This window comes from Protopterus annectens, chromosome 12.part0, assembly GCF_019279795.1.
Source record: "Protopterus annectens isolate FY-2018-M chromosome 12.part0, PAN1.0, whole genome shotgun sequence".
NCBI lineage: Eukaryota > Metazoa > Chordata > Ceratodontiformes > Protopteridae > Protopterus > Protopterus annectens.
In genome coordinates, this window is record NC_056746.1 from 4,654,340 (window position 1) to 4,681,741 (window position 27,402).

The window sequence follows — 27,402 nt, forward strand, 5'->3', positions numbered from 1 at the left end:
AAATTCAAATGCAATGGAACAGCTAGTCACCTCTTCCACAAGGGGAGATAATATACTAGACCTGATCATCACAAACATGGGGACAAAGTGCTCCACACCGGAAGTATACCCCTCACTAGTGAGATCTGACCACAAACTAATCACCCTGGATATACATATCCCACCTCCACCCCCAACACAAAAGACTACAGTGAAAAACTTCTCAAAAGCCGACTTTACACTTCTTAAAACTTAGGTGGTATCCTTTAAGCCCACTGGGCCAGTGGAAACCACATCCCACAATGCTGAATCCTTCACAAATGCTTTCTACGGACATCTCCAAGAATGCATGGATCATGCAATCCCAACTAAAGCCAAGACCCTCTCCACCAAGGGCAGGCGTCCTGTCTGGTGGACCCCAGGCATAAACAAATTATACAACAAAAGAAGGAAGCTACTGCACGACAGAGCAAAATCCCATAAAGAGTAGGCATCTCTGATCAGCACTAGTAGAAAGCTGTATTCTCTCATAAAAACATCCAAGGCCAACTTTGAGAGAAAAATCGCTATGGACACTAAAGATAACCACAAGGCCTTCTTCTGCTATGTTAGAAACCTGGGCGGAAACCCTCAGATATGCTCAGAGTTAGTTCACAATGACAAAAAATACACTGAACCCACAGATATTGCCAACATTCTGGCAAACAGGTTCAGTGCAAATTTCTCCCCTCCCTCACCCCCAAAAGAAGAAATACTTATCCCAGCTGAATGTAACCTCCTTGTCATCTCAGATGTCCAGGTGAGAACCGCCCTCAGCAAAGCTAAAAACACAGCATCAATGGGACCTGATGGTATCCCGGGTTGCGTGCTACGTGAACTCCAAGAGGAGCTACACCCGCACATAAAAATGCTATTTAACCTTAGCCTTACTACAGGATATGTACCTGAACACTGGCATACAGCAACAGTAGTCCCACTCCACAAAGGAGGCACCTCTACAGACCCTGGTAACTACCGCCCCATAAGCTTAACCAGCCTGGTCTGCAAAGCTATGGAAAGAATCATTATGGAACTCATAAATAGAGACATTGGGGACTTACAGACACTTGATCCCACCCAGTTTGTCTTTGTAAAGGGCAGATCCTGCCTTTTGAACCTGGTTGACTTTTTCGAAACAGTCACTAGAGCCATTGACGAGGGCAAAGCAGTCCATACAGCCTACCTGGACTTGGCTAAAGCTTTCGACACAATACCCCACTCAGACATCATAGACAAGCTCAACAGCTTAAATGTAAATCCATATGTCACAAGATGGGTTGCAAACTGGCTAAAGGATAGAACCCATAAAATCAAAATCGCTGGAGCCATGTCAGACTCAAAGCCAGTCACAAGTGGTGTCCCACAGGGCTCTGTCCTGGGACCCCTCTTGTTCGGCATTTATTTCTCAGATGTGAAAGCAAACATGGGAGAGCTGTGGCTGACAAAGTTCGCAGATGACTGCAAACTAGGCGCCATAGTCGATACACCAGCTGACACGTACATCCTACAGAAAGGCCTCACTGAAACGGACAACTGGTGCCGGAGTCATGGCCTTAAACTAAATGCCAAAAAATGTATAGTCATCCCCTTTGGGAAAAACAAAGTACCCACAAATTATCACATAGACAGTAACCCACTGAGTACGGAAAATGTAATCAGAGACCTGGGGACCCAAGTCGATAGTGACCTGTCATTTGACACCCACGTTGCCAAAGTGGTTAGAAAGACTTTCTACCTTGCCCACCTTATCATGAAGGGATTCACATCCAGATCAAAAGAGGTCATTGTACCCCTATACTCCTCCCTTATCATCTTTGTGTCACTACTAGACAGAGGCACAGTAAACTAATTCTATTATGTAAGGGGGTCTTCACTGTGTCACTACTAGACAGAGGCACAGTATTCTAAATCTATTCTGTACACTTTTGTACCATTACATGGGGTGGCAAAAGCCACATCACTATGGCTAGGCTTATAAATGCCCCAGGGCAGATAGCCTAGTACTAAACTATGAAACTATAAGACCGCCCAGGAGAGCACCAACACGCACTTGGGATCTCAACTTTGTTCTGGAAAAGCTTACACTGCCACCCTTTGAACCAGCTTTTTCAACTGATTTAAAATTTCTTTCATGGAAAACTGCCCTGCTACTAGCAATAACTTCAGCTAGAAGAGTCTCAGAGCTACAGGCACTAATGGCAGTGGAGCCTTTCCTCATTTTTCATCAAGACAGAGTCTCTCTACGAACTAACCCTTCCTTTATGCCAAAGGTGTGGTATCTAGTGTGGCCCTAAACCAAACCATTCATTTGCCCACCTTTTTTCCAAATCCCAAGAACAAAGGAGAAAGACTCCTGCACTCTTTGGACATTCACAGGCAATTACGTTACTACTTGGATAAAACTAAGGCTTTCAGAAAATCTGATCAGCTCTTTGTATCCTATGCTGCAGGATCACAAGGAAAAGCTATCTCAAAACAGACCATTTCAAAATGGATAGGACATTGTATACGTTTCTGCTACATGCATCATGGGAAACCAGTACCTGCTAACATTAGGTCCCACTCCACCAGAGCTACAGCTACATCAGCAGCCTTTCTCAGAGGGGTGCCAACCAAGGATATTCTGGAAGCTGCAACTTGGAGTTCAGTGCACACCTTCACCAAGCACTATCACTTAGACTAGAGCTGGTTTTGCCACTGCAGTTTTGCAGGGCCTACTAGCTTCTTCTAACTCTTGTTTAACTCCACCACCCTTCCTTAGCTTTGGGATTCAACCCAAGTATGATGACTGCAGCAGGGTAACACGATGAACATAGTATAGTTTTGTACCTACCATAAATGTAGATGTTCGAGTGTTCACCCTGCTGCAGTCCAGGCTACCCTCCCTCCATCCCCTCTGAACTAGTTGGACTTATCTATACCTTTCTATCCTATACAACCTCTGTGGTGTATTTGCTTGTGCCTGAAGGTATTGTTTTATTTTTATATGTACATTTTTATATAGAAATATATATATATATTGCCTACCTATTGGGGGCAACTGACATCTGGGGCAAGAAAAACTGAAGAAAATGGCTTCAGATGCCTCTTATATACCCCTGGCGCACTGACGTCCAAGTGTGATGACTGCAGCAGGGTGAACACTCTAACATCTACATTTATGGTAGGTACAAAACTGTACTTTTCCTTTGACCAGGATTTGACCTTATCTACCTATGAGGATTCTGATGCAGAGGACTCCTTTCCCTCTGCTTCCTTTCCAGAGGGTTTCTCTTTTGGTGAATCCTTGCATACTCTTAGGGAGCATTTTCGCTGGGAGAGCCAGGATTACTCTGACTCCAAAAAGAGGCTTAGGGATTTCTTAGTCCTGCCCCAACACAGGCCTTTGGCCGTCCCTCCTGTACTGGACACTGTTGATGCCTTCTTGGAATCTAGCCTGGCCCCTGACTCTCTACCCAGAATATCTGATAGATATTACGGGGTTCCTGACTCTCAAGTTCCTCTTTAAAAATCCTACTGCGGATCCTGAGACTATTTCACAGGGACCCAAGGGCATTAATGCTACTACTGCAAAAAATCCTACCCCCTCTGATAGAGATTCCAGGCCGCTGGGTAGATGGGGTAAGAAGGTATACACTTCTGCAACCTTGACCATTAGGGCCTTAAACTGCCAGTTTCATATGTTCAAGTACCAGCAGCATATTATTGGATTGCTTAAACAGAAAATGATGTTGATTCCTAACTGTTGAAAATAAAGATTTACAGGATTTAATTCATTCTGCTGAACAAGTTGTAAAACATACTTTGCAATGTGATTTTGATTCATTAGAGGCATCTTGAATGGCTGCTGTCACTGGGTCTGTACTTAGAAGGCATGTTTGGCTTAAGGGAGCAGTCTTTGCCAGATCATGTTAAAGCTAAATTGCTGGATGCTCCCTTAAACCAAGTCCGCCTGTTTGGCAACAAAGCAGTAGTAGTACTTAAAAAGATGGAGGATAAAGCTAAATCTATGCAAACTGTTAGATTTCCTACAAGTACAACCTCCCAGATTTAGTAGGCATTGGCCCTCTAAGAATTGGTCCTTTCCCGCCTCTTCCAGCCCTTCTCAGTCCAAACCCAGAACCAGCAGAACACCCGGGCTTCAGTCCCATGGTACTCAAAGGACTAAGCAGTGGGGGGCTCCCACTTCCAAAGCAGGGTGTAGTAAGACCCCCCCCCCCCACCCATGGTAAACTGTCTCAATGACTTAACTTTAAACCTTCCAAGCCTTGCACAACTGACTGTTCCTTTAGGGGGAAAGATTTCCCTGCAGGCAAAGAAATTGGGAATTCTTACCCAGGACAAATGGGTTTTAAATATAGTTTCCCAAGGATACAGATTTCACTTCCACTCCTTACCAACCCCAAATGGTTGGCCAGATCTACCCCCAAATCAGTGGACAGAGGCTCAAAAACAAGTTCTCTCTCTTTTAAGCATCAGGGCTATTCAGCCTCTCCCAGAAGAAGAACGGGGACAAGGTTTCTACTCTACTTTTTCTGGTACCCAGAAAAGACCATTCTTGGTGTCCTATCCTGGACCTGTCTATCCTAAACACATTTTTGGTGATCCCAAAATTCAAGATGCTAATTCTTCATCAACTGCTTCCTTTGCTAGGCAAAGATGCCTGGTTGGCAACACTGATTTAAAGGAAGCCTACCTGCACATCCCAGTAAGGGAATCTTGCAGAAGATACATACGCTTCAGAGCAGGCTACATGTGCTATCAGTTCTCTGCACTGCCCTTTGGCTTATCTACTGCTCCCAGGGTATTCATAAAGTGCCTAGCTCCAGTCATTGCATTTTGCAGACAAAGAAATATTCAAATATACCCATACCTGGATGATTGTCTAATTTAGGTAGAAAGCCAGGACATACTATTAAATCATCTGGCATTTGTAAGGAAATTAACTTCTCTGGGGTACACCATAAATGAAAAGAAATCACATCTTGTACCCTGCCAACAAATTATATTCCTGGGAGCAAGCTTGAATACAACTTCACAGATGGCCTACCTTACGCCAGCGAAACAATTTAATTTCACAGCCTACTTCAAACTACTGGTCACAAAGACCCAGCTATCTGCAAGAAAAATACTGCAAGCCCTGGGGTTCATGGCCTCCTGCATTCTACTAATTCCATTTGCAAGACTGCATATGAGGAAACTACAATGGTATCTAAAAAGTCTGTGGTGTCAACATTCTCAGGATCCAAAATCAATGATTCCTATCATACCTTGTCTACAGATAGAGTTCCTTTGGTGGGCAAGAGGCCTGCCACCAAAAAAAGGGACTTCCATTCATTCTGCCCCCTGCCACCCAAACCCTAACAGCAGACACATCAGACTATGCATTGGGGGCTCACTTAGCAGGGAAGTGCATTCAGGGCAAATGGAACCCAAGTCAAATGCACCTGCATATCAATCAAAAAGAAATGTTAGCTGTACAGAATGCACTGACGGCCTTCAAGGACCACATTCTTCCAGGACAATTATTGGTAAAGATGGACAACACCACTGTTATGTGGTACATAAACAAGCAGGGAGGAACCCACTCATATCCTCTCTGCAGACTAGCCATGGCTCTGTGGAACACAGCCTTGAGCTACCAAGTGCACCTACAGGCTCAATTCCTGCCAGGAAAGCTAAATACACTGGCAGATGACCTAAGCAGAAATCTCATGGACCCACACAAGTGGAAACTGGAACCAAAGATATTCAACATGTTGAGAAACAAATGGGGGAGCCCAGAGATAGACCTGTTTGCCTCCCCCCAGAACTACCAATTGGACAAATTCTGCACAGGGACTCCCCACAAACAAGCTTGGAAAGTGAATGTCCTGTCCTGTCCTTCACCTGGAAAAACCTATCAGTTTATGCCTTTCCCCCTCTGCCTTTCCTCTCCAAGGTACTACTAAAGATCAAACAGGACAAACCAAGGACAATACTGATTGCACCAGACTGGTCATGCCAACACTGGTACCCCCTCTTGCGCAGTGTGTCACTACTGACACCATGGCACCTGCCTCGGACTCCTGCCCTGCTCTCCCAGCAGGAGGGCCAGATTCTGCACCCACAGCTTCAAACTCTGAACCTGGCAGCCTGGCTAATTACCTGATCTCTATGTTATCATCCCTCAGTAAGCAAGTGATGGATGTCATTCTAGAGGCATGGAGGCCTAGTACTGGAAAATCCTATGCATGCTGAAAAATGGAAAATATTCTGTTCCTGGAGCCAAACTCAGGGGATGGGCACAACAGCACCCAATTTACCTCAGATTCTTCAATGCTTAACTGAGATACTTCACAAGGGCCTTTCCTTTTCCTCTATCAAAATTCATGCCTCAGCCATTTCAGCTCATTACAATACAGAACCACCCCTCTTCTCTCATCCACTGCTGAAGCAGTTCCCCAAAAACTTAAGGCCACCCAGGAGAGCCCCTACTCCAGCCTGGGACCTAGCTTTGAACTGGAAAAGCTCACTTTACCTCCCTTTGAGCCAGCTGCAAATGCAGAGTTGAAATTCCTTTCTTGGAAAACAGACTACCTTCTAGCCATCACTTCAGCAAGAATGGTATCTGAATTGCAGGCTTTCATGGCAGTGGAGCCTTTCGTCAATCATGCGGACAGGGTGTCCCTCAGTACCAATCCCTCCATGCCCAAGGTGGTATCCAGTGTGGCCCTTAATTAGTTCATTCATTTGCCAACCTTCTTTTCTAATCCACAGAACAAAGGGGAACGAATACTGCACTCCTTGGACGTGCACAGACAACTTAAATTTTACTTGGACAGGACTAAACCTCTCAGGAAATCTGAACAGCTGCTGGTTTCATTTGCTGCAGGGGCAGAGGGGAAAGCCATTTCAAAGCAAACCATTTCTAAGTGGATAGGCTACTGCATTCATTTCTGCTGTAAGCACCATGGAAAAGCTACCCCACAGGGGGTAAGACCACATTCAACCAGGGCTGCATCTACCTCTACAGCCTTTCTCAGAGGTGTCCCTACTTGAGACAATCCTAGAAGCTGCTACCTGGAGTTCTGTACATACCTTCATCAAGCATTACCACTTGCCAATTTTTTATTAAATCCAGAGCTGGCTTTGCCACTGCAGTTTTGCAGGGCCTTATAGTTGATCCTAATGCTATCGAATTACCTCCTCCCATCCTTAGATTTGGGGAATCTACCCAAATGTGACGACTGCAACAGTGAAACATGAAGAACATAGTACAGTTGTGTACACTTACCATAAATGTAGATGTTCGAGTGTATTCACTGTTGCAGTCTTGGTTACCCTCCCTCCAGCACCCTGACTTCTATTGACTATATCTCTATTCTTGTTTGCTATGCTTAAAGCTTTTTGGTGTATTTGCTTTTTTGTTGGAGTTGTAACTTTGTATATAATTGCTTCCCATTATGGGGGCAGTTGACATCTGGGGCAAGAAAAATTGATGTAATGGTGTCGGCTCCATGCTTTTTACCCGTGACTACCTGATGTCATGGAAGATGAGACAGCAACCGACGCAGGACCCAAGACTTTGATAATCAAGCCGACTAAGTTCTACTGCAAGCAGATAACCCAAATGTGATGGGGTTGGGAGGGTGGCCTAATGGTTAAAGTGTTTGCCTTACAAACACAAGGTGCAGGGTTCAAGTCTCACAAGGGATAATTGGCTAGGCTTAAAATGGCTCGTAAGGGCAGTTAGCTTAGTACGAACCTATGATGACTGCAACAGTGAATGCACTCGAGCATCTACATTTATGGTAAGTGTACACAACTGTACTTTCTTTGGGAACTAAGCAGCTCAGCATAATCTGTCCCTTCTGGCACCCTACATCCCATCAGAGCAGATTCTCCAAGCACATCAAAGACAGACCCTCATGAATGGATCTCATACCCAGAGGTCTTGAAAGACATTATCCACGTGGGGAACTCCCCAAGTAGATCTGTTTGCCTGCTTTTACAACTGACAGTTACAACAGCTTTGTGCTAGGACTCCTTACAAAAAGGCCTAGAGAACAGATACCTTTTTCTCAGGACAGGAATGTTCCTTTATGCCTTCTCCATCCTGTTCTGATAACCAGAGTGTTACTAAAGATAAAGGAGGGCTCTGCAAAGATGCAGTGGATATAAAAAGTATACACACCCCTATTAAAATGCCAGGATTTCGTGATATAAAATCATGAGACCACAATAAATCATTTCAAAACTTTTCCCACCTTTAATGTGACCTATAACCTGTACAATTCAATTGAAAAACAAAGAAATCTGTTAGGGGAGAAAATATAAAAAAATTAAAAACGTACGATATGCTGGTTGCATAAGTGTGCACACCCTTAAACTAATACTTTGTTGAAGCTCCTTTTGATTTAATTGCCGCATTCAGTCTTCTTAGGTAGGAGTCTGTCAGCATGGCACATCTTGACTTGGCAATATTTGCCCGCTCTTCCTTGCAAAAGCGCTCCAAATCTGTCAGATTGCGAGGGCATACTTATCCAGGTCATTCCCCTGAGGAAATCCTTCAGAAGAGAAAGTGCAAAAGGAGGCACTTAGATTCCCCATAGGAATTTCATTGAAGATACCAGCTTCAACAAAGAGGAAGGATACCGAAGATCACCACCTGAAGACATTTCTAGAGATCATTAAACAAAGGATTAGTTGGTCCTTCCACAGTCCTCCTCCAGAGGAGTCAGTATTCCTGGAGGCATTTGGATTTGGCCCATCTACCTCTTGGGTTACTCCACCCACTGATGACCTCATTGATTGAATCTCTAAACTGGGGTGGAAGGAGCCTGCCTCAGTTGAACCTATCTCCAAGAGACCGAATTGGATTCTGTCACCATCAGCAGGAAGGGAATTTTCAAGTAAGGGAGTACCTGTTGATGCCATGGCCATGCAGGCGGCCGCTAAGAAGGAACTTCCAGAATAACGTTCCACTGTCCATCCCCCTATCAGGGAGTCTAGGGCTTTGGACAGATTTGGGAAGCATGTATATGCTTCAGTGACCTTCCCTCTTAGGTCACTGAACTATCTGGTACAGTTCACTAGGTTGCAAAGAGATTTGATATAAGAACTGTCAAGTTGTCTTTCAGGGACCACTGCTGCTGAGACTCCAACTTCTGTGGCCCCATATTTGGTTACCCTACAGTTAATTTCAAACTTGTCCATGAGACTGATCTCTCATGCAGCAGAGGGTACCTCAAGGGCAAGCAGGTTCAGGCATTTTCATTAGGAGGCATGCCTGAATGAGCTTGTGTGACTTTGCGGAGCCCTTCAAGTCCTCTTTTGTCAATGCCTCCTTTCACAGAACCTCTTTATTCATCCCCAAAGAGAGGGACACACTGTCTAGGTGCCAAAAAGATGGAAAGACTCTCTCTGGTGTGGTAGTAAATTTTTTGAGGACAGAAAAATATGGTTCAGAAAATCTCAGGGTCCTTTCTAGTATCCACGTGGAGACAGACCCCCAGATGCAGAGGGGGGAACTCAAATGGAAGATGCTGCCCACGCAGCAGAGGTGGCCCACAAAATCAAGTGTCTAGAGATTCTTCCTCCGAAAGACCCTATCAGTGCTCCTGAAAGGAGGCCCAGTTGTCCAAGTCTGGAGGCACTTGAGGGTCATTTAGCCAGGCTCTGTGGTGCAGGGATAGCTGTCCCAAAAGATATGTGGGTGCAAAGGATCATTTCCAGAGGTTTTATAATTCCCTTTTTCCTTCCACCTCCATTGTCAATACGATTTTTCAATGTTCTACCAAGTCAGAGGAAAACAGCAGCACTAAAAATGCAAAAGCTGTTAGAAAGAGTAGTCCAAGAGGTCCCACCAGACCAGATAGAACTTGGAACTTACTCAAGATTCTTTAGTGCCAAGGAAAACAGGGAACTGAAGATCTAGTTTGGATCTCAGCAAATTGAACAAATCAGTTCAACACACAGAGATTCGGATGGTCATGGTTCAGTCCATTTTATCCCTTTTTGGACAAGGATGACTGGATGTGCTCGATAGACCTTCAAGACTCATACTGTCACATAAAAATGAATAGACAGTCCAGAAGGTACTTAAGCTTCTGACTTGGAAGCCAGTCTTTACCAGTTCAGAGGCCTGCCCCTCGGTCTCACCACAACGCCCAGGGTGTTCACTCAGTGCGTGGTAGTGATAGCAGCTCACTTGAGACAGCAGGGATTCTGGGTGTTTCCATATCCAGGCGACTGGCTCATAACCTCCCTGACCAGGCATTTACTGATGAGAACGAGAGATCAGGTACTCCAGACTTGCTCCTTTTTAGGAATTACAGTAAATTACAACAAATCTCAGTTAGAACCTTCTCAAATACTGGAGTTTATAGGAGCAGTTTTTAACACTGCATCAATAACAGCTTCTCTTCCTCTAGTGAGAGCTCAAGCTATGAGATTCCAGGTCAGGAAAATTGTTCACAGTACCAAAATGTTAGCCCGGCTGATTCTTCAAGCCTTGGGGTCAGTGTCAGCTGCCATAATTATAGTTCCTCTAGCAAGATTTCATGTGAGATCCTAGCAACACAATGGTCAATTTTTTATCAGTGAATGTCAGTTCAAATGAAAATCACTGAGGCATGCAAAAAATACCTTTGGTGGTGGATTCGATCATATCAGAGTTTACAAGGCCATCTTTTAATTCTTCCTCAACCCAAGGCCATAGTAACAACAGACACGTCCCAGATTGGGGGAGGCACTTCCTAGGGAAAACAGTCCAAGGCACTTGGTCTCCCAAAGAGGCCAGTATGCATGTCAACGTCTTGGATATGAGAGCAGTGCTTTTAGCATTGCAAGCATTTTAACACACACTCCCTTCAGGGACAGTTGATTCAGACTGACAATATGTCTGTAGTCTGGCACATAAACATAAACCTTTGTGCCAAGAAGCCCTCAGAATGTGGCAATTGTCTGTCTTCCAACAGCTTCCTGATAGCAACGCACATCCCAGGGAAGTCCAGCATGATAGCAGACAAGCTGAGCAGGTCCATTCTACTATCTCACAAGTGGTCCCTCAACAAGAAAGTGGCAGAAATGATTTTCCGTCAGTGGGGCTAGCCTTGTTGCAATCTTTTTTCTTTTCCTCCCTAAACAAGTGCTGCAGCTTCTTTGCCCTGATTCCCCCTCACTGGGGGAATCACCGAGGAACGCTCTGCTCCACAATTTGCTCCTGGTCTCCTCTTTTTATCCCCCAACTTCCTTGATTCCCAAATTTCTGCAGAAAGCTGCCATCTTCAAAGAGCAGAGTCATCTTCATTGCACCTTACTGGTCTTGACAGATTTGGTTCCCCTTTCTTTGGCCTCCTCTTTACCCTCCTTGGATTCTGGATCCGATTCCAGACCTGCCGTCTCCCCCAGTGGGCATAATTCATGCAGATATCTCAAACCTAAAGCTGACATTGTGGTTTCTCCTCTTCCATTAATAGTCAGACAACCTGTGCTCTTTTCCCCTGTCCATCATATACTTTTATCTTCCCATAAAGTTTCTGTGAAGAAACTTTACAGAAGTAAATGGAAGAGGTTTATTTTTTGGTCCGATGGAGAAACTTATTGACTCTTTTTCAGCCCCTGTACAAAGTGTCCTTGAGTTCTTGGCGACGGCTTTCAACAAAGGAGCTAGCTCCTCACCCATTAGACTTCAGTTGGCAACAATTTATGATTTCCATATTGGCTTTTGAGAATTCTTCCCTTGCTTCATCTAAACTTTGTAAGGCCTTCTTCAGAGGTACTGTTTTACTGAGACCACCTTATAAAGACCCTACTCCACAGTAGGACTTGAATCCACTACTCCAGGCCTTAATTCATGCCTCCTTTGAGCCAGCAGCAAAATGTGATCTTACATTTTTTGACCTGGTAAACTATCTTTCTAGTGGCCATAACCTCAGCCAGAAGAATTTCTGAACTTCAAGTATTGCCCTTTAAACCTCCTTACTTCATTTTTCATAGGGATAGGGTAACATTACAAACCAGCCCTTTCTTCCTTCCTTCCTAAGGTGGTGTCAGAATCCAGTATTAACCAATCCATAAATCTGCCTGTCGTCTTTCCAGAATTTGAAAACCGGTAGAATCCAAGTCAAAAACTGGTCCTCATAACCTGAATTAACATGTATTAATAAGAGCCTGTGGTGTCTTTACAATACAAATGCCTTTATTCTGTAGAAATAAGGCAAATGAGTGCTGTATATCAAATGTTTCTTACAGAATTGAAATTGTGCATTTATACACTTCATGCATAACTTTGTCATATTATACAAGCATATAGTTAACAATTAAGAAATTAAAATCCAGGGACAGTAAAATATGGAAAAAAAACATTAAGGGGACTGGCAAAAATTGCTGTTGGATAAATTATAAAATAACTGTCCTTGGATGTTCATCGAAGGGTTTGGATTAGCCAATGGGGCTTTTTTGAGATTTAGCGTTACCAGTTTAAAACTAAGGGGCCAGTAAAATGCAGGAATATATTCAGGGGGACCAAACATTAGTTTCATTTAAAAAATAAACTGCTTGCGATAAGATGTGGATCTTTGTGTTGAAATAACAGTCTGGGGGGGGGCATTTAGATTTTGTGATTGGTTTAAAACTGGTTCCTGACTGCAGGGAAAATGTTTTTGTAGTGTTTATATATAATTCTCAGAGATGCTCAAGACCTTTTACAGCCGCGGTGGTGCAGCGGTAGCGTTGTTGCCTCACAGCAAGAGGTTCTCCTGTTCGATTCTCTGCTGGAGTGCCTTCTGTGTGGAGTTTGCATGTCTTCCCCGCGGTCGAGTAGCCTCCAAAAGACATGCGTGAATGGGCATGCCTTCGCTGAAGATTGGGCGTCGGGCTGGCAACTCGGCACCATAAAAATCTACTGCCAGTCATTAGCGGACCGGAGTTCCGCTGTGGCGACCCCTTACTGGGGAAAAAAGCCGAAAAGACGAACAACTCAAGACCTTTTACTATACAGATAGATAAAATACTACATCGTCTGGACATGATGGCTTCAGTACCTAGTTCTGAGTGAAGATCTATCAGTAGGAGCCTCTAGATTGTGGTACAAGTGCTTTTTTTTTTTAAAAAAACAATAATGAAATGGCTCTTGTGAGCCGTGTTTTTGCCAGGGCTTCTTCAGATCTGCCTGTACGATATATAACCAAGTTTGTGATCTTGTTAAAAGATCACCGAACCACACTAAAAATGGTTTCTGAAACCATTCCACACCAAGTATTTCCAAAAAAAACAAATTGGTGAGTTGCTGGAAAGACTGAAACCCATTTGCATTGGTCCCCCTTCCCCATACACTGACCCCCACTGGGGTCATACCTAGAAGGATGTTGATTATTGTATTTTGAAGTTAAATTAGTTTTTAATGCGACTCTTTTTAGGGTGGTTTGGTGATCTTTTATTTGTGTTAATTCAGGTTATGAGGACTGATTTTTGACTTTGATTCAGTCCAGCTTTGTTCATTGATTCAGTTTTTTATTCAGACCCAGTAGAAGGGGTATGAACCACTTCCGTGTTTTTTGAAGTTGTCTAGAATACTGGGTGCCTAAGGTGTTTCTAAAATTTGAAAACAAGGGAGAGTACATGTTGCAGTTGTTAGATGTTCATAGACAATTAAGCTTCTACTTGCACAGAACAAAAGAAATTAAAAAATCAAACTATTTATCTCCATTGCAGACTACAAAATAAGTAAATCAGTTACAAAGGTAACTTTAGCAAAATGGCTTACCGACTTCAGTACCGTTTGTCTGCAATAAAATGAGTATCTCATTACCAAAACCTTCAAGAGCCCACTCAGCTAGATCCATGACAATTTCGTTAGTATTTTTTTATCTAGGCATTCCATGGATATGTGCAGCTGCTGACTGGGCCAGTCCTCATACCTTTATTACTCATTACAAACTAGATCTGGTCTCGAGGGGGAAGAGCATCCTTTGGTTCAACTGTACTCAGTAATATCCTTCCCTGGAGTCCACTCGGGATTTCAGGTAGCTAGGGACTCAGTCCCAACAGTTGAGGAATGAATGAAAATTGACATCAGATAAAAATGTTATGTACTTAACAATACATTCATCTGTGTTGTCCATTTTCATTCTTCCTCAACTCCCCACCCACCAACCCCCAACCTTTGTCACGTTGGACTTCTGGAAGATTGAGAGATTATAAGGACACCACTGTGCCTTATGTTGAGCTCTAGATAATGGCTTCTTCTCTCAGGGATATTGTATTAATATTTCTTTCTTTGTGTCATCTAGCAAACAATATCTGAGTTATGTTATGGGTTGGTGCGTTATGGGTAGGGAGCAGCTCAAGAGCTTTTAGGTGACCACGAGCTTTAGTAATGGCTGAGTCTGATCTGGACCCAGTAGTTGAAAAATGAAAATTGACAACACAGATGGAACATTATGGCAGGTACATAACTTTTTTTCCCATATGAACCAGTTCATCAGGCTGACTTTTGAGGTTCTTAGCATGAAAGTCTGTCCTACCCATTACTCTGTCTGCTTGAAATAGTATCTGAGTTATAAGCCATTGTGAGTCCACCCTTCCTCATTTTCCACAAGGGCAGTGTTTCTTTCAGAGCTGATGCTGCTATTATGCTTGAAGTGGTTTCAGAGTTTACCTTGAGCCTATCTGTTAAGCATCCTTTACTCTTTCCAGAACCTAAAAACAAAGGAGAAACAATCCAGAATACTCCTACATGTCCATGGGAGCTCATTTACTACTTGGACAAAACTTTAATCAGCTACATGTTCCCTCTGAAAGTAAGAATAAAGGACAACTAGTGTCAAAGCAGACAATTTCTAGATGGTTGTCCCACTCATTTCTTTTTGCTATTCTCAACATATCAAGCCACTTCAGGCAGGGTTAGGGCCCCACTCCAGGGATTTAAGCTTCTTGGAAATGGGTGGACTCTTGACATATTCTTCAGGCAGCAACTTGGTCCTTTACATCATTTTGTAAGGCACTACAAATGGGTTTCTTTTTCTTGGTCCAAAACCAGCTTTGTTTTGACCATTGTCCAGGGGCTCTTTCCTCCCCCGTATTTGTTGTTAAGCTGTGGTAATGTACATAAATAGCTTAGACTAATGCAACAGTGATCTAATGGTGAGCGTACTGCACTGCAGTTGTGTAAGTAAATGTACCATAACAGTAAATGTTTGAATATATCACTGTTGCATTAGCCATCCCTTATCTTCTTTATGTATTGCCAGGGTGAGGATATACGTCTCCTTGTGTATATAGTTTCATTAGTTCTTGTTTGATTATTTTTCCTAGCTTTTTCGTTTCAGGGTTTTAGCTTCACTTCTAGAGACAAGAAAATTCTGAAGTGTTTGATGCCCAAACTTCATTATGTAGCTCTGCTTGCACGCATCTGGTAGTTTGAGCACGTGGAAGATGCCATAAAGCTTTGAAAGCTGGAGGGTGGTCATATCCAAAGCAAGAATTTAACCAAAAAGCCTTGGCTGCTACAACAGTGACCTATTAGAACGTCTACTTTTATGGTAAGTTTACTTACACAACTGTACTTTTTACAGCTTTAGAAAGCTGTAACACACTGTACCCGCTGTCACATAGAGCGTGTCCATCAAAGAAGAGCATCAGGACTTGCAAAAAAAAAAAAAATAAAGTTTCCTCGCCACTCTACTTTGCTGCCTGCTGTCCACTGTTAATGCACAAGACTAGTGTTTAACAGCATTGAAGGGGTTTTGAACCATTAAGTGGCTTTCTGACAACAAAAAGATGTCTGATAAGCCAGTCTTTTCTTAGATTTTGGGGTGTTTTCAAGGCACTCCATGCCCTTAGAGAATCATTGAAAGAGGGTCAAAAGATGCTGCTGAGTTGTTTTACAGCCTCTTGTTCTTGTGAATTCATATGGCTGCTGACGGCAAATGCCTTGAAAAAACTCTGCCAATTAGCAGGGTTTATGCTTTGTCTTGGTAATTGAACATTTAAGGTGCTATTTACTTTAAGGCTTTTCAGACATTTTTATTTTTAACTTTTTTTTTTGTAGACGTAACTTGATGATGGAAGGGGCTGCATCCAGTGCTGGTGAGCAGCTGGTAGATCTTACCTCCAGAGATGGAGCATGGTTCTTAGAAGAGTTGTGCAGCATGAGTGGAAATGTTACTTGTCTAGTCCAGTTACTGCAGCAATGTCAGCTTCTTCCCCAAGATCTGGATATTCCTAATCCACTGGAGGCATCTGAGGCTGTTTACTTGGCAAATGGTGTCTATACTTCACTACAGGTATGTATGTTACATGATTTTTTGGTTGTATGTTTTGTGCAACAACTTCTGCACATTAAGAATTAGCAAGTATGAAGTATAACATTTGACAGATAAATTAACTAAGATTCTCCACTTTTCTGGTTTACAGTGATCAAAAAAAGTACATCCAATCAATGAAGAATCCTTTCACCTTTGTTTTGAGGGTCATGATAGAAAACATAATGCTATATAGATTGATAAGAGCAAATTTAGATAGAACTGTAGGCATAAAGGAAGGGCTGTTTGAAACTCACTCTGACCTTGTGAAACACTAATACTATGCTGACTTAGACGTAAGGGCCTGTAATTCAGAAACCTGTCTGGCAGAATCAGTGTTACCAGCCAGGCAGTCTTCCAGGTTAAAAACTTTAGAGAATTGCCTGCAGGTTCAGAGGATGGTAGAATTAATTTTCCTAGTACAAAATTCAAAAGCCAAGAAAGAACCACATTTTTGTCTTGCTGGTTTAATATGCAAAAGTTCTTTAGAAATTGTTTTACTTGAAGCAAAGAGAGAGTCTGATTCGGCAGCAGACATGCTGAAGTAGCAGTGAGGCCTACATTTATTGAAGTGTACACGCAAGTCGGATCCTCTGCCTAAGGCAACCCGATCATCCAGCTCATATACCAAAGCTTAAGCCTGGCTGCTGTAAGGTGCATGGGACGTCACACTAGTGGTCTATAAACCACACTCGGGGGGCCATAAACAGTGAGCCCTAAATGTCACGTCTGCAAACAGACCTCAGAACTTCTGTGTCACAGTCAACCATCAGCTAGCTCGTTCTGCTCAGTTGGGGAATCTTCTTTATTCTGGCTGAGCTTAGGCTGCTGTTTATCCGATGTTAGCCAGTGTCATCTAGGAAGGGAAAGTGTAAGTGCAGTCAGCAAATTCCACACAGATACACATGACCTCTGCTTGTTGTGCTTAGGGGCGTTCCATGACCATATGGTGTGTAAAGTCTGTCAGTAGTTTGTCCCTAAGACCTTGCGCAGCCATCCGGCAGCCCTTAAATTGTTCGTAGAAAACAAACATCTGAAGCGCCTGGTCCTCTGTATGGATCCTGAGCAGGCCATCGAGGTGGAGCTGCCTAAAAAGAAGGCCAAGGTCTCTAGTCCTGATTCTTCTCCTCTGACTACGGACGTCCCCCCAGCTACCGGTCTAGGGGCTGAGGAACATCCGAAAGAACTGGCGACTTTGGCGGGTACCATATCGGAAGCCGCTCTAGCTTCTCCAGTCTACACGTCTGCAGAGGTTTCTGCAACATCAGCCTCTGTCAATGTTGGGGTGGAACTAGGCTCACCTGTATAGCCGCCTTTAGTTTCCAAGGAAGTCACTTCGACCCCAGGCCTAACATCTGACACCAGGCCTTCAGCCTGTCAGACTACTCAAAAGATGACTCTCCTCAAGAGCAAACAAAAGAACAGGCATTTATCTGCCCTAGCGGACCACCAGCCTGACTGGCAGGTATTCTCCCAGTCACTTTTTCAGGCTTTTATGGCCCTGAGGCGTACTGCCTCCCAATCTCCTGCACTACCTTCAGTCCCAGGCCTGCCTCTGCTAGCTCCATCCCACCTCCTCAGACTCGGGAGGAAGAGACTTCCTCTGATGAGCCTCTCACTTATACTTCTCAGCTGGCATCTCCCCGGAATACTGTTCCCCAGATGAGGACTCCTTGGAAGGAGTCTTCCCACCAGAAGACATTACCTTTGGGGAGACTATTTCCAAAATGAGAGAATATTTCAAGTGGGACTCCACCCAAATGACTGAGGTACAGAAAAGATACTTTGAGCTACTACAGATGGAGTCCCCCTCTCCCTCTGCTATTCTTAGTGATTCCTGCTTACTTGGATGCCTTTGTCTCTGCCTCCAAGACCCCAGAATCTCAGCCTCCAGCCCCAAAAAGGCCAAACAGGTTCTACAAAGTTCCTGATGATTACAAATATCTCAACAAACCTCCCATGGTAGGACCCGGCTGTGCTTGCGACACCAGCCAAGTAATCTAGGCGGATTCCATCCTTTCTCTACTGCTATCAGATAAGGATAGTAAGGTGATGGACAGGCTGGGGAAAAAAATATACACTTCTTCGACCCTGGCCTTTAGGGCCATCAATTACCAGACTCGTATGGTAAAGTATGCCCTAGATCTAAATTCCCAGGCCTCTACTCTGCTCTCCTGTATGCCTGACTCCCCCACAAAGCTTTAAAGTTGCCGCAAAACTTTCTTTAGCAGCACAAGTAGCCAGGCATTCCATAAAATGCAGCTACAATGGTGCTGAATCCTCATCCAGGTCAGCTGCATCTGCCTCAGTCTTATGCAGGTATTCCTGGGTCAGACTTCAACTTCTGCCAGATGACTTCAAGAACAAGATCCTGGACGTCCACCTGGACAGCAAGTTCCTCTTTGGCAAACAATCTGCAGAAATTTTCAAAAATTTGCAAGAAAAAAGTAAGGAGCTGCAGGACTTGAAGCATCTACTGGTATCTCCAGTTCCCATATTCTACAGGAAGCTACCCAGCTAAACCAAGCTTTGTTAGAAGGGCACCTGCTCCCTCTTCAAACCATAGGAAAGGTGCCAGAAAACCCTCGTCCCCCATCCCCCAGAACTAGTTCCTCTCACTCTACCCTCAGGCAGCCCTTTCCAGACAGACCACACTATGCAACTTCCTAAGTACCGTCCACAATCTCCCCCTTTCTGCCCGCCTCTCTCACCATCCTCACCTGTGGCAACAAATCATGTCAGACCGCTGAGTCCTATCAGTAGTGGAAAAAAGGATACTTTATCACCTGGCAGGAAAAGCCTTCACCAAAAATAATGTCCCTCCCTCCAAAAAACCAAATCCACCCGATACCCCAAGTCATTCAGGATTTACTATCCCAAGGGACCATACAAAGTGTTCCACCAGGGCTAAGAGGGTCAAGGGTTTTACTCAGACTCTTCCTGGTCCCAGAAATGGCGACCCCTTGGAGGCCAGTACTGGACCTGTCCCTATTAAACCCCTTCCTGCATGTACCTTCCTTCCGCATGCTATCCCTACAAACCCTTCTTCCACTTTTGACACACCTGGGGCCTTCATGGCCACTTTAGACCTGGAGGAGTCACCCACATGTCAGCCAGGGAATTCCTTCACCTTCTGGGCTTAATGGCAGCCACGCTTCCCATGCTGCCCCTTGCCAGGTTATACATGAGGAAGTTCCAGTGGTACTTGAAGAATGTCTGGTCCCAGCACAATCACCCTCTGGACTTTCAGGTGTCCTTCCTGCCCTGCCTGAAAGGACTCTCTACAGCCCCCCCCAAGGCAGTCCAACTCATGTACACACACACCTCAGATCTGGGATGGGGGGCTACTATGAACCGCCTCAAGGTACAAGCTCAGTAGGAGCCCTCCCTCCGGAAAAACACATCAATGTGAGGGAAATGACTGCTCTTCTCCTAGCTCTAAAGACTTTTCTGCCACTCCTACATCCTGGCTCCCTTCAAGTCTTCACAGACAACACCACAGTGTTGTGGTACATCAACAAGCAGGCGGGGACCAGATCCTATTTATGTTGCAGGCTTGGCCATACAGGCATGGGAGTTGGCCACTCAATACAATGTAACATTGCAAGCAGTCTACATCCCATCACAGGACAACCATCAAGGCAGATGCCTTCAGCAGTTTGTCTCAAAATCACAAATGGATGTTGCACAGAGATATTTTCTTAGACATTGTTGACCAATGGGGCACTCCACAGAGCTATTTGCTTCCCCTCAGAACAGACAACTGCAGCTATTTTGCTCTAGACTCCCCTTGCCTTCTAAATCTCACGGAAGGGGCTGTCTTTGTATGCTTCCCCCTTCCATCTCATTTCAGAAGGTCCTGCTGAAAATTCAGCCGGACAAGCCAAAAATCTTGCTGGTGACTCCCTATTGGCCAAGCCAGCATTGGTTCCCAATTCTATCTTTTGCAAAGAGCAGTCACCATAACTTGCCTCACAGGGTGGACCTTCTCATACAACAGAAGGGATCCTTCATCCACCCTCATCTGCAAACCCTCAGCTTTTACCCTCTGAGTGATTAAACTTCTGATCCCTTTCAGACAGCTTTATTCAGAGGATGTGCTATCTGTCCTACAGGAGGCTAGGAAACTTACTACTAGGAGATCCTATTTATCAAAATGGAAAAGGTTCTCTAACTGGTGTCTTTAAAGGCAACTAGACCCCTTCCAAGCGAATGTACCTCTAGTGCTGGCCTGTGTATGAGCTCCTAAAATCAGCGCTTGCATACTGTTCACTGAAAGTCCATTTGTCAGTCATTTCAGCCTGCTTTACCTATTGATCCACTCCTATTTTCAAGATTGGAGGTGTTGCTTTTTCTTAAGGGTGTTCTTCACATCAGACCACCAAGGAAACCTTTTCCTCCTCCTTGGGATCTCAACTTTGTCCTTGAGAAACTTACTACTGCCCCCTTTGAACCTGCACCTTTCGCCACTTTAAAGATGTGCACCTGGAAAACTGTCTTGGTAGTAGCCCTTTCTTCAGCTAGAAGAGTCTGAGCTACAAGCACTCACGGCTACTCCACTGTAAACCATTTTTCACAAGGACAGGGTTTCTCTTTGTACTAACCCCTCCTTCATGCCCAAAGTGGTCGATGGAACTGTCTCTTAACCAATCTATCCATTTACCCACTTGCTTCCCTTCACCACAGTATGACAGTGTAAGCAAAAACAATGGCAGCAACCACCACGAAGTGAAGTCCAAGGTTTAATCACAATAAAAACAGCATAAAACAGCATACAAACAAAGCAAACATACTGATGTACAAGCGCTTTCAGGCTAATGCCCTTCTTCAGACATTTTACTAAAAATGAAGGCAGCTCTTATACAAATTTTCAACCAATCACAAATCAATAATTTACCTGCCTTTTCTTTAGGGCTGGCTTAAGGGGAATAGCATCTCTAAGTCCCGCAAATCTATGAGCTGTTAGCTCTATAATCCATCTAGATTCCTGATATCTAGTTTCATTAACCAAGTTCCCCCCCCCCCCCAAAAAAAAAATTTGTGTATATTCTGTATAACAGCAAACTTAAAATCATGTCCTGGGAATTGTTGAATGTGTTGACATAAAGCATTATGTTCATTATAATGTAGCCTAATGGCAAACAGATGATTCAGTATTCTATTTTTTAACATGCAATTAGTCTTCCCTACATAAAAAACTTACACATGCTTTACATGTTGCTATATAAATCACATTCATTGTTTTACAGTTGGCATATGTATTGAAATCATACGTTTTCCAAGTAGTGGGATGTGTAAACCTTGCTCCTGTGTTTGTGAGTACATGCCTTGCATGACCCACAGAGTCTAGTCCCCTTTAACCTAGGTTTAAAATATGTTACTTTATTTCCTTCATGACATAAATCTTTAACATTTTTGTTTCTCCTGAAGCCAAATGTTGGCTCTTCCCCCACTACCTTCTTTATCTTATCTGTAAGAAGAATTTTCCAATTTCTTCTTACAATGTCACATACCCGCATGTATATTATTACTGTAAGTAAACATGAGCCTCATTTTATTCTCTTGAACTCAGATGTTATGTACCCTCATGTTCCTCATGATTATGAGTTAACCAAGGGCGGATCTTGTCCTTCCTTTCTCCCACTCTTCTCTGAATGACACCCTCTACCCTGTGTTTGTTGTATCCTCTTTCTATAAAGTTATGTTTCAAATTGTTTACTTCCATGGTAAACATATCCTCATCCATACATAGCCTTGATATCCTACCTAGCTGTCCTGCCACTATGTTGTCAAAGGTAAGTCTCAGATGGAGACTATCCTGTGTGAGCAAATTATTTCTCTAACATTCTTTTCTATAAAGAGTGGTAAGGTTATTTTCTGTATTTGCTTGGACTTCCATTGTTGCTTAAAACCTTGCACATGATGGGGGCGTCCTCTGGTGTATTTGGAGTTGTCCAACAAGGTACTCGTACCACTTGGGCTGAAAAAGTTAAAAGGAATCTTTATACAAATGGCAATCCTTTACTCAATTTTGATCTACAATCTCCAACAGCACAACATTTTGTGCCTGCAGTGAGTACAAAGAATAGTTTGGTTTTTGGAGCGTTATTGAATACTTTTAACAAAGTGACTAAATTAAAACAGCTGCAATGGCAGCGTTACCACTTTGAAGCTTGCCTGAAGTTTGGTTTGGTTCCAAGTGGCATGAGGGTATTATGCATGCCCACACAAGGGGCTATATATCCAGAACTAATGGCGAAATGGCAGCAAATTAACAGGTTTCTCATGTATGCAGTTGCTTTTAGACTTCTTTGCACCACAGGAGAAACGGTGGAAGAGATGGATGGTTTAAAATGGCGACTGGATGTGGAATATAATAAGATTTATACCAACAGAATGGATGAAGCCTTTTGCTCGCGTTGACAGTTTTGGACAATAAATTACAACAAACTAAGATGAAAAAACTTATGAGAGACCGCAATGATTTTTCAACAGGTCTGATATTTGTCTGGGCAAAGGAAAATCATACCAACACAGATAACAGAACTGCTGACTTAACACGGACTGAAGAAAGGTTTCCACCCACTTGGAAACCAAGGCGAAACAGCTTCAGGGTCAACAAGGAATCAGCCAGTGATGTCAGACTGCACAATGTAGCGTTCAACCATTCGGGTTCAACCAATGTCAACCAGGAAGATGGCGGAAACCGAACAGCAGTTATATCTACTGGTTCAGGGAGAATAGATGGTAATGACACAAATACTAACTTAACTGATATTCGTCAGAAAGAAATAAGAGATAATAGTTGTGTTAAGGTGACCTCAATGGCTTCACAGGATACCAGGTTCGAGACAACAGACAATACAGTGACAGGGGAAGATTCCATACATATGGGGGCGAGACCTATAACTGTTCAGTTAACAGAGAATAGCCAGCATTCTTTTCCTTTTTTACCAGCACCAGTGAAGTAAAACGAGTGGAGGAGGCCACAGCAGAAAATGTGAGAAGCAAAGAAACGAAGGACTTCTCAATGACTGATGACAGTACTAGCATTATATATAATTTATCTGATTGTCTTATCTGAAACTGAGATGTGTTGAACGAAGGGCTCACCTTTGTTCCTAGTTGCAACAGCAACTTTAGTGATATAATATTGGATTTAATGATGTTTGGTAGGAATGTCATGTTAAAAGATGTTTGGTAACGATATTTCTAACTGACAAACATTTTTAAGGCAACCTAGCTCGTTTGTTCCTTTAATTCCATCATGAACACGTTTATAAAGGTGTGTGAACAGGAGATAGGAGTTTATTTACAAAGTAATTACAATAAAAAGTTTTATAACTTAACACAGACACAGAAAGAATCTTTGCTGGCTTTACAAAAAAATACGCAAATCATTATTAAATCTGTTGACAAAGGAAGAGCGGTAGTCATTATGAATAAGGATTTCTAGCATACAAAATTGATAGAGATGTTATCAGACACATCCACTTTTGTACAAATATCCCCCATTATTAACATTCTGATTTCTAGAATCAGATGTCGGTTAGGAGAATTGAAAGATAGAGGACTAATGGATATGGACCTATACAAGTTCTTGTGGATAGAACACCCTGTCATTCCTATTTTAAGGACTCGCCAAAAATACATCAGGACATCAGTAATCCCCCATTAAGGACAATAGTATCGGGTAGGTGGTGGATGACAGAAAATATCTCCATTTGCGTGGAAAGTACTTTATGACCCGTAGTGACACACATTACACATATTTTGAAGGATACATGTCACTTCTTAAGCTTAAGTGAGTGTATTAGGGTCAAAGACGACAGGGAAACATATATTATGGTAACCTTAGATGTAAAAAAAATCTTTTTACTGTGATAAGTAATGAATGTGGACTAACCACTCTATCCAATTTAGTTATTTACGTTTATTTGATACTAATAAGGTTAGACTCATTATAGAGTTACTTAAGTTAGTTATAGAATGTAATGTATTTTCATGTCAAGGTAGTAAACATTATCGTCAGGTACAAGGGGTGGCCATGGGCATCTCTTGTGCCAATACATATGCCAACTTAGTTGTGGCATTTTGGGAAAAAACATCATGTACTAGGACAACATCATGAATGGTTTAATAGCATACGTTTCCCCAAGCACTTTGTAGATGATATTTTCTTGTTGTGGGAAGGCGAATTACAAGAATTAGTGGCCTTTGTAGATTAGAGTCCACTACATCTTTTTTTTTAAGATTCTCCATGAAGTTCTCTAGAACTGAGTTGGATTTTTTGGATGTAAGAATTATGCTAGACCATCATGGTTTTAAAACCACTGTTTATAGAAAAGAATGTTGACGAAATAATATGCTCACACAGGATAGTATGCATCCGTGATTTTCCTTTGACAACATAGTGGCAGGACAGCTAGGTAGGATATCAAGGCTATGTACGGATGAGGATATGTTTGCCATGGAAGTAAACAATTTGAAACATAACTTTATAGAAAGCAGGTACAACAAACACAGGGTAGAGGGTGTCATTCAAAGAAGAGTGGGACAAAGGAAGGCCAAGATCCGCCCTTGGTTAGCTCATGAGGAACATATGAGGGTACATAGCCAAGTTTAAGAGAATAAAATGAGGCTCATGTTTACTTACAATGTCACATACCCCATGTATATTACTGTAAGAAGAAATTGGAAAACTGTTCTTAAAGATGCGAAGATAAAGAAGGTAGTGGGGGGAAGAGCCAACATTTGGCTTTAGGAGAAATCAAAATGTAAAAGAGTTATGTCGTGAAGGAAATAAGAACATTTAAACCTAGGTTAAAGGGGACTAGACCCTGTGGGTCATGCAAGGCCATGTACTCAAACACAGGAGCAATGTTTATACATCCCACTACTAGAAAAACTTATTTCAATACATATACCAACTGTAAAACAATGATTGTGATTTATATAGCTACATGTAAATCATGCGCAAGTTTTTATGTAGGGAAGATGAATTGCATGTTAAAAAATTGAATATTGAATCATTTGTCTGCCATTAGGCTACATAATGATTTATATCAATACATTCAACAATTCCCAGGACATGATTTTAAGTTTGCTGTTGTACAGAACATACACAAAATTTTTTTTGGGGGGGGACTTGGTTAATGAAACCCGAGTATCAGGTATCTAGATGGATTATAGAGCTAACAGCTCATAGATTCCCGGGACTTAATGATGCAATTCCCCTTAAGCCAGCCCTTAAGAAAAGGCAGGTAAATTATTGATTTGTGATTGGTTGAAAATTTGTATACGAACTGCCTTCATTTTTAGTAAAATGTCTGAAGAAGGGCATTAGCCTGAAAGCGCTTGTACATCAGTATGTTTACTTTGTTTTTATGCTGTTTTTATTGTGGTTAAACCTTGGACTTCACTTTGTGGTGGTTGTTGCCATTGTTTCTGCTTATCCTCATTTCGTGTGGGTAGCATTACCTTTGGTAAGATTATCTTCTGTATTTGCTTGGACAGTGAGAGCGTGATGATAAATTGTCCAAATGACAAGCAGGTAACCTGAGAATTCAAATTAGATTATACTGAAAAAGAACTATGCAAACTGAATCCAAACAAAACACAGGAAGGAGATGCAATTAGTAATGACCCGAGAACACTTCACCATTAACTTACAGTATCATTACATCTGTTACTTACTAGGTTGTATAAATATGGAGAGATTTCCTCTTGATTGGAGACCTGCACTTTTTAAACCTATCTTTAAGGGAAAGGGAAGTATGACACTCCCTAGATGTTCACAGGCAACTGAGGTTTTATCTGGATAAGACTAAGGACATTAGAAACTCCTACCACCTCTATATCCTTTCACCTCAGGGCCCTGGGGAAAGCTGTATCCAAACGGACAATATCCTCCTGGAGCTGCAAAAACGATATCCTTCTGTTACTCTTTCTATGGTAAATAGTTAACCCATGCAATTAGAGCCCACTCCACCAGAGCAGTAGCCTCTTCATGGGCCTTTCTCAAGGGTTTGGATACAGCCACTGTCTAAGAGGCAGGTACATGGTCATCTGAAGTCGTTAATCTTCTTCCTGTTCATCACTGATGGGTTCGGTTCCGAGCCCTCGGAACCGAGTCTGCCTTATACCAAGCTTGCGTGCACCAAAAACTCTCAAGCTAAGCTGCTACCCACAATGCCCTTTGCTCAGTTACGTCAGATCTCGTTTGCCACGCAGCCATGTAGCTGCGTTTCACCGAGCTCTCCAGCTAAGTGCTTTTCTCATAAATATTTACTAGTTTGAAAAAGTTTTCTCCTTTTCTAACTTTTTCTATGTTGCTTCAGCTCTACCCACTGGTATTTCTAACTTTCTACCTTTACGGTATCTTGATGTTCATCGTGCATACAGCTGCAGTAATCCAGATGGGTTTTCAGCCGTCAGGCGGTCCCTCGGTCGGACGAATTCCAAAGTCTTGGTCCGGCGTCGGTTGTCGTCGCTTACTCTTCTGACGTCAGTAAGGCCAGAGTATATAAGACACAGCCGACGCCATGTTCTTCGGTCTTTTTTGCCGCGCGGTGCCCGAAGCAGAAGCAGTTCGCAAGTGCCGGTCGGCCAGCTCCTGAATTACGAAAAAATTGGAACCGAAGTCTTCTTTAAAGCTAAGTACCCAGTTGGGGAAACTTTTCTTGCCTCAGACCGATGTCAGAAAAAGAATTGGCATTTGTTTTTGCCATTGGCAATTGGCATTGTTGGTATTTGCTTTCTCTCTCCTTCATTTCCTCTCTTTCCTCACTCTTTCCCTTGTGTGCGAGTGTGTGTTCTGGGATGTCTGTAAAGGGAACTACGGGGTTTGAACACTGCTCTTGCAGTGGTAAACTGCTGAATAGTGACCTCCATGAAGAATGTGTATACTGTTATGGGGTTCTGCATTTTTCAGTGAAACCCCAGTGTGATATCTGTGCTAGTTTGTAAGCCGATGCTGACTGAATGCCGTAACAAACTTAGTTTTAAAGGGCCTGCTTGCTTTGCCTTTTTCGGAGGCCATTTCTGCAATGGAGGTCTCACCCCCTCCTTCGGACAAGAAACGTCCTCGATCGAG

General features: G+C 43.0%; 1 protein-coding gene across 1 annotated transcript in view; it reads left to right on the top strand.

Moving 5' to 3' along the window:
- The window catches only part of LOC122817306 (serine/threonine-protein kinase SMG1-like), a gene marked incomplete in the record, with an annotated part of 2,898,779 nt that overhangs the window by 2,329,746 nt on the left and 541,631 nt on the right, over window positions 1–27,402 (top strand). Inside the window, 1 exon segment of the mRNA XM_044090530.1 lies at window positions 16,055–16,289. Coding sequence (XP_043946465.1) covers window positions 16,055–16,289 — 235 coding nt within the window.